The following is an 8,541-nucleotide window of genomic DNA, read 5'->3' as shown; positions in this document are numbered from 1 at the left end:
CACAGTAAGTAGTGAGCTAGTGGAGCATTTAGCAGCTAAATAGAAAAATATTTTCTTCAGGAGTTGGTAGAGACTAAAATCGGTGTTAAAAAAGAGGGTCGGTATTGGATTTACATTTGCCAGGTGAGCATAAACATGACTTCAAATCCTGTTGCTCCATAATTGCTGAACAGGCAAATCTTTGCTAACAAGTTTTTAATATCAACCTAAAAGTTGTGTGTTGTGATAACAACCCATCGTACCTTGGCAGTTGCTGGGAACATGCAGACTGAATAATCAATGACTTTTGCCTTGTACAATGGACTTGTTGTGGTCAATGTCATTTTTATAGCCTTTTTGACAATTATTAAAGTTTATATGGACCCTCACCATCACCATGTAAAACCTGACTCGTCATTAGAGGCTGTGTAGTTAACCACAAACACGAAGTCAAGGGTGGGTAAAGACCTGAAATGAGGGATTTGTAGTATTCAGGTTTGTTCATTTGTAGTTGTCATGTGTGTCTAGGCATCAGGTAATTTATCTTTGCAAATATAAAAACTTGTCTGTATCCATGCATAAAAACACTGGAAATTTACAGAACTTAATGACTTTATGACCACTTATGAGTTGAAACACACAAACCAAAAAAGCTATAATATACTATTCGCAAATTATAAAACACATCACTTGACATGACATTTAGCTGAATTTAATAGTACTTCAAATGACTGCTGATAATTCTGCAAACCATCCTGTAGTGTTTCATTTTTCTTAATGTATTTTTACAGTGCCTTTCAAGCAGCCACTGGTTTCCATTAGCTGCCACTTAGTAGACTCCTGAAATTTGCTTCAGATCTATAATTCATCACTGATGTTATTGTTCTGAGGCCACATAGTACTGACTTTCAACTCAGTCTGCACTTACACTGCATTACCAAGGAAGGAAATCAATAATTATTGATACGAATGTAGGCCTGACAATGTTCTTTGTTCATAATGTATGCTTATATAATCTGGGAAATTACTTACAAAAATCTGAAATTCTACAGAATACATAGAAAAATGGTCAGCGGTAATATAATGTATAAACAAATTGTAGTTTAAGAGCTAAAACTTGCAAAAAGTACTGATATAATCTTCACACAATTTGAGCAACCAGTGTTGTAAGAATTCAGTTTCTTTACTTGCAGTAAGTAAAAGTAACAATGTAAACAACTCCTGTAAAAGTACTGAAGTATTATCAGCTAAATGTACTCACAGTATCAAAAGTAAAGTTATTCATTCTGCTGAAAAAGAATATGGATATATTATATATTGCATTATTTGATTGTGTTACTGTAATACTGATGCATTAGTAACCAGAACTTTTCAGTGTTACTATAACAGAATATCTTAATGGATTAAACACTATTGTGTAGTGCCACACCTTCCACCTCAAAATACAGAGGCTGCTGTTGCAGTCACACAAACCAAAGCTGAACAATTAGAATTGACAGTCAGTACACACACAAACAAAGCATAAACACGTCCTGCATGTAAACTGGTATTAATAAAAAACAAAGTGGATTGTTTTAAATATTTAAATCAAATGTACATACAGTATAGCACTTTGTCTCTGTTTTTCCTTCCAATTCAGTCTGTCAAATATACAGTATTATCTTACACTATAACTTATATACAGTATATATATATATATATATATATATAGAGAGAGAGAGAGAGAGAGAGAGAGAAGGAGAGAGAGAGAAATTATAAGTATATTAGTATTGTATCCAAATCGTTTTTTTTTTTCTCCTGTATGTTTTTCGGTTGCTTTCTCCTCCTACAGACTTAGTGCTGCAGAAACCGTTCAACAATCAAAATGTTTTTCAGGACATTCATGCTATTGCTTTTCTTATTTGTAGAGGGGAGGATGTTCAAATCCTTGAAAACTTTCTCCTCTTTGAACTTCAACTACTTCAGCATACTTTCAGCTATTTAACTATCATTCAGCTTTTTAAGATCTTGTACAGTTTTTGATTTATCGCAGTTTAACTTTTATGCTTTTGCATGCCTCTGCACCAGGGACAGCCAGAGCCTCAGGCATATTGTTTTTGGGTTGTCCATCCGTCCATTCTCCTGGTCACAATATCTGAGAAAGCCTTGACAGAACTTGGTACAAACATTCACTCGGACCCAAGGATGAACTGATCAGATTTTGGGGGTCAAAGGTCAAGTGCGTGGTGACCTCAAAAAACACAGTTTTGGCCTTGTGAATGCAAAATCTCAGTAACATCTTGAAGGAACTTCTTCAAATTTGGCACAAATATCCACTTGGACTCAGAGATGACCTAATTAGATTTTGGTGGCTAAAGGTCAGAGGTCAAGGTCACAGTGACCTCAGAATACACTTTAGCCATTACACAATACTTCACACAGCAATTATGACAAAAATTTCACACATTTGGTTAATATTCAATATGAATCTAGATAAATTGTAACCTGGGACTAGTCTGAGTGGCGGAAACATACAACTGTGAGACAGTAAATATAGTTCTGACAGTTTTTGAGTTCATAATGGGTTTGTATTGTGAGGAATGTTCAGATGATTGAGTGACTGCCATCGCAGCTAGAGTGAGGAGAAGCTGTTCAACTGGTCTGAAACATTTCTGTTTAACCGATCACAGAGACTTTGATGACTTAAATTGGCTTATTAGAATTTCTGATGATAACAGTAGAAAATGAAGCTACCGAACATTATCCTCGTAAACAAACTTGTACAAGCTTCCCCTTGTCTTCTGCCTTACGCTTATAATGTGAAACTTCACTGGTGTTTATACTGGACTCACTGGGAGTTGCACTGCGAGCTGTGCGAGCTCCTGAACCCACTCTGCTCCTCTGCTCCTCCTGTCTGTTGTCTGCAGAGTTACTGCTGCTTTATGCAAAACTACTTGAAACATTTATATTTTTCTGGATTTTAACTTCTTTTCTCTGACATTTTGAGACAAAATTTCGAGATGAGACGAGAGTGAGACCCTTGTGTACAATATTGTGCAATTTTTACTTCACTTTTCAGTCTCTGTCTACCATTTCTCTAAGTTGCTTCAACAATTCAGCTCTTTTTCGACCATTTCATGCAATTCGGCTCTCAGCTTAAAAATTCTCCTTTTAATCTTCAGCATCACTACAGCATTGTCCCACAGCTTTCAGCATTCACACGCATTTTCCACATGAAATGCAATGTTTAGATTGTTTATGTGACTTCTACATTACTGGCAAACTGACCACTGCAGGCACTGGAGTTGTGGCATGTGTTAACTAACAACTGGTTGTTGTATTTGTCAGATAATCAGTAACCTTGTTTCTGGCATCAAAATGAATAGGAAAGGAAAGAAAAAAGTGACACCTGTCAAGAAAGTATAAGGGAAAAGAACTGAAATGCTAGAAATCAGTGAATTGATCTTAGCTGTATAGATCTGGTGTACCTGGAACTCCAGTTACACCGGGTCTAAACTTCAGGAGTTCTGTGGGTTACTACTAAACAACAGGTAAAGTTTAAAGTGTATGAGAATACACTTTAAACTTTACCTTCATTACCAACATTGCTTCTTTTTTTTTTTCTTGGGTTTTTTTTTTTTTTGCATGATCATCCAATTAGTAAATTCTTGTTAGCCTGTTGTCGTTTGGTCTCATTGGGGAAGACATTAATATTCAAATTGGATTCAGGGCGTGTCCGGAGGGCTCTCTGGGCAAGAAAACTCATTTCTATGCATGTGTGTGCTACACAGGTTTTCTTTTACCCTACACATCAGCTGTTCTGACTTTTACCATTATCCTTTGTGTTTGCAGTGAGGCTTGTGCGTAAAGCTTTTTTTAATTTTTTTTCAGAATTTGACCCTGCAGCTAATAAAAACACTTCACTTTTTGGTGCATTTTTTATTAGTTGTCCCTGTCCTAGTTAAGTGCAGTTTCAACATGGCTACAGGTGCAAAAAAAAAAAAAAAGGCAAGTAATCTCTAACTACATATACAGGTTATTGGTCAAAAGAAATGTGGTACACCTACTCCTGTTGTATGTGTGCTGCAGCCAAACCATACGGGAAAATACCATCAACACCGGGACTATGTGCTTTATCAGGAATCTGAAGCTCAGAAGACATTTGAAAAGAGCCACTCCCTTTGCATTTAGGCCTGAAGTCTCAGAACACCTCAGGTTTCAACGCCGAAATGGTCAGCCTGTGTGAACCTTACACAAAAGCCAGGATCATTTTTTGACCTGCGAATATTTTGGATGAGTTATGGAAGTGTACTTTTGACAGCGACGCACAGGTGGGTCACCAAATCCTTTCATCTTACTTTGAAGATTTTGTAGGCTGTAGCTAAAGAGTTCGTTTAATAAACTATATCTTTTTGTTTGACTTAGAATTAGGTATTAACGTGTTCAGTTACATCTTAGGGCGTTGAGGATTTCACGAAAAATGTATAAGACGAGAGATTATTCGGTCAAAAATGGATGATGTTTTAGTCTTTGATTCTTTGGTGCAACTCGTTTGGCTTATAGCCAACACCTGGTTGTTGTGGCATCTTCATCGCTTCTGCAAAAAGCCTTATCCAGACGGATTCCTTCAAAACTCCAAGTCACATACTCCGTTTCAAGAATACTGAAACTACATTTTACAATAGTTCACTCAATGATCGCAAAATGTGTTTGCAAGCACTTCTTGTTTAACATCATTACCCTTGTGAAATTAGTTCAGAAAAAGGCTGACATACAACGTGTAGCAAAAGAACTAAGATTAATATTTTAGCCAGACACATGAAAGGAGATGACATCGTCTGGTGCACAGCATACCAAGTCATTACAAACTGTAACATGCAAATTCCCTGAACCCTATGAAAGATATAGTGTCTGAAATAATGTTTAAATATCTGGAATACACTTACACAGTTTTTTTTTTTTTAATTCATTTGGTTACTGTAAAACATTCAGCAACAAACTATTTACATGATGTTGCAAATTGTCCTTTTTGAGTTTTTTTGGGTGTTTAGTACAAATTCAAACCCAATCACTGAAAAAATTTGTGATTTATGAAATTTAGGTTTGAGGGCCAAACTTCAAAAATTGATAACTAAATGGACATTTTTACATGAATTTTTCGAGTAGATCTGTGACATTAACTGTGAGGTCCTAGGTGAGTTGGTATGGAGGGACCCTAATGTATTAGTTAATTTAATAGAGATGTTTTCATTTTGTGTGAGTTTGTTTTATTGAGTTTACTGTTTTGTGTTAAGTCTTTTTGCAAAGTGTTTTTAAGTGTTTTGCAGAAAAAGTAGGAAATAAAATGTAATTTTGGATTTGATGCTAAAACTGAGGTATTGAATCAGCACCAGTACCTAAAAAAAAATCAAATGATAGCCTATCGGTAATGTGTGAATCACAACTGGTGAACTTGTACACAAAATCATTCTGAACAGGTGTCCTTTTTTCTCAGTTCCCATTTTCTTAGTGAATCTACAGCTGATTTCAGTCTACTGAAGTTGGATGCCGGCATTTTTCAAGAATGGGGTTAGCTTATGTCTTTTCTTTTTTTTTAAACAAATTCTTTATCAATACTATTAAAAAAACATTTGGTCTTGCATAAGTTTCTGAATTAAGATTCATTGTTTCCAGTTTAATGTGACTGTTTTGTCTTTATTCCTGCAGAGTTGTTCAGAAGACGAAGAGTGTTTCAAAGTGTGTGCTTTGTTTTCCCATTGCGCTGTGTGTTCTCTACTTCACCTCTACATCTTTCAAGTGAGTACCAAAACAAATCTGTATTTAAATTTAGGAGACACCACACACGCCTACACATGAGTTTATTAGGAATGGCTAACTAAAGCTAATGCAGTCTAGTGCCACATTCTTGCAATAAATCCGATCTTCATGAAGATCACAGTATTCAGTTTGTTTTAAACAATTTTTATGAGGTGCTAATTAAATTTAATGATCATTTTGGAGGATGTAGTTTGAGTAGTTTTTATCTTTACACCAGCCTTTTAATAGGCCTCCTACCTATGGACAAATGCCATTTGAAAAGTGGAAAGAGTCTGATTCTGGACAACAGTGTGGATGCCACCCTTGACCTCAGGTAAGACCATAAGTTTTGTCTCACTTTCAGTTTATGATTTTTCCAACCTGAGGTTAGATGTATTGGTTTGATGTGCTGAGAAGCTAAAGTTTGATCATACAAGTGGAATTTCAACAAAAGCAACAACAAAAAAGATGAAGGGATTATCCAGTTATCTTTGACATTTAACTCAGGTTTTCAGGTATCATGGAGCTGGTTCAATTTTAACTGGGATCGCCATGATAACCGGGGTATATCACCATGGTGGCACAGCTGACCTACTTCAGATCAAAACCTGTCAATGTCATGGCCCCGAGAGGGTGATAGATGAGACTGAAACTACGACTTGTGGATTCGAATGAGTTTATTTGCAAAGAAACTGAACCGGCTAGAACAACACTGATATTTATACCATCACACTCAGACACGGTTTTCCACTGCCCTTTCTCAAGAGACATGGTGGGGGGTTCCAGGTTTCCTGTTATTCTATATTAATGATATGCACACCTTCCAATACCAATTACCCACTTCACATTTCCTCTGTTCTAACACGCACCCACACAGTCCATCTAAGCACATTCATTTAAATCATGTAATGCACATCCAATATATTACATACATTCATTATACCATATCAACAACGCCAACTACCAACCAATCAGATCATTGTTCAAACTGAGTCATCATTCCTACAGGATGACATTGGGCGAGGGCGGGGGACGCCCTGGACAGGTCGCCAGTCTATCACAGGGCAAACATAGAGACAGCACAACCACTACAAAATTCTTAGAAATCATTTGCTGAGCCTGACACCTGTGGTTTAAACTTTAAACAGTGTTCTTTTGTTTCAGGTCCAGACACGACGTGCAAACATGCACATCTTGGAAAGCTCCCATCATGTGGGAGAGGATGTTTGATCCTGATCTTTACGACCAGATGCACAAGAAGTCAGGATCATCTGTGGCTCTAACTGTGTTTGCTGTAGGCAGGTTTGTTTTCACATCAGTACCGTTGCGGTAAACTGTTGTCATTCCCTAACACACCTATAATCTGTTCAATCAGCTGTCATTTTATTTAGTGCATTTACTGCAACTGTAGGGATATAAGAATAAAGCATGGAACTGCTCTTGTGTCCACCTCCCATCAAAGGTACCTGGATGCTTACCTCAAGACCTTCCTGAACTCATCAGAACGTCACTTTATGCCGGGTTTGCCGGTGACATATTATGTGTTTACAGACTTGCCGGAAAAGGTGCCAGACATCAGGCTTGCTCCTCAGCGAAGCCTGAAGATGATCAAAGTGGAGAGGTACTCCAGGTGGCAGGACATCTCCATGATGCGAATGAAGGCTATATCAGATGTCATAGAGTCGGATATTCGCCATCACCGCACGCACGTCTTCTGCTTTGACGTGGATCAGGTGTTTACTGGGAGATTTGGCTCAGAGGCTCTGGGTGATTCTGTGGCTCTGCTCCACGCCTATTACTACCACCTTCCAAAGACATTTTATACCTATGACAGCAACCCGAAGTCCAAAGCATACATGAAAACTGGGGATTTCTACTACCACGCTGCCGTCTTTGGAGGCTCGTGGAAAAGTGTGCAAGCTTTGACTGACGCCTGCTACCAGAGCATCATGGAGGATAAACAGAATAACGTGGAGGCTTTGTGGCACGATGAGAGTCATCTAAACAAATACCTGTGGTTACACAAGCCAAGCAGGGTGCTCTCTCCTGAGTACTGCTGGGACACCAGTATCGGCTACAGAGGCGACATACGAGTCACCCGACTAGTGTGGGCACCAAAACATTATGGTAAACTACGCACACCCTAGTGTGTATTATATATTAAAATGCAAAATCACCTACTATGTTTGGTAACAGTGTGAAAACTACCTGACAAACATTATGCCCTGAGGTTCTTTTACTTTTATGGCTCTTTTGTTCTCTTGGGATTCATTTTTCTGTTGGAGTGACAGCCTGCGTTTTCAGAGGGTTTTGTGAGGGTTGTTTGACTCAGGTAAATGTATGAAAATGTTGGCTTTGCTTCAGTGTGTGTGTAACATTATGTGGTGAACAAACAGACAAAAAAAACAAACAAAATATTTTGATTGCTAAACAAATTAAGTGTGTTATTGTTTCCATCAGTTAAAGTGTGTTAATATTAATTAAGTGGCAACATAGCAACTTTAAAACGAGTTATTTGCTCTTCAGGTAGTGATTTTTTTTTTTTTTTAAATCTAAATTTATTTTTAGATGCGACTATGGTACAGTTTAGTTGCAACCAGAATCTAGTAGAGAATATCTTGGTTAGTTTTTTCTGCATTGCATTAGTGATTGTATATTTATGTTTAAATGTTTGACTGCCTTTATTGTTTGAATCAAGTTACATTTATATCTGTGAATAAATGTAACTTATTTGATCAGGGAGTTCATAAACCCATTCCATGATCCTAATCAGGGAAACAATTTGCT

The 8,541-nt window shown here is 37.4% G+C and overlaps 1 protein-coding gene across 1 annotated transcript; it reads left to right on the top strand.

The window, feature by feature from the left end:
• The first annotated feature begins 6,014 nt into the window (after positions 1-6,014).
• On the top strand, positions 6,015-7,901 carry LOC111224019 (alpha-1,3-galactosyltransferase 2-like). The gene is made up of 3 exons (XM_022748372.1): positions 6,015-6,088; positions 6,919-7,056; positions 7,217-7,901. The coding sequence occupies exons 1-3, from the start codon at positions 6,015-6,017 to the stop codon at positions 7,899-7,901; spliced, it is 897 nt and encodes a 298-aa protein (XP_022604093.1).
• The last annotated feature ends 640 nt before the right edge of the window (positions 7,902-8,541 follow it).

The sequence above is a fragment of the Seriola dumerili genome, unplaced genomic scaffold, assembly GCF_002260705.1.
Source record: "Seriola dumerili isolate Sdu_G_001 unplaced genomic scaffold, Sdu_1.0 BDQW01000121.1, whole genome shotgun sequence".
Lineage (NCBI taxonomy): Eukaryota > Metazoa > Chordata > Actinopteri > Carangiformes > Carangidae > Seriola > Seriola dumerili.
This window is presented reverse-complemented; position numbering and strand designations above follow the sequence as displayed.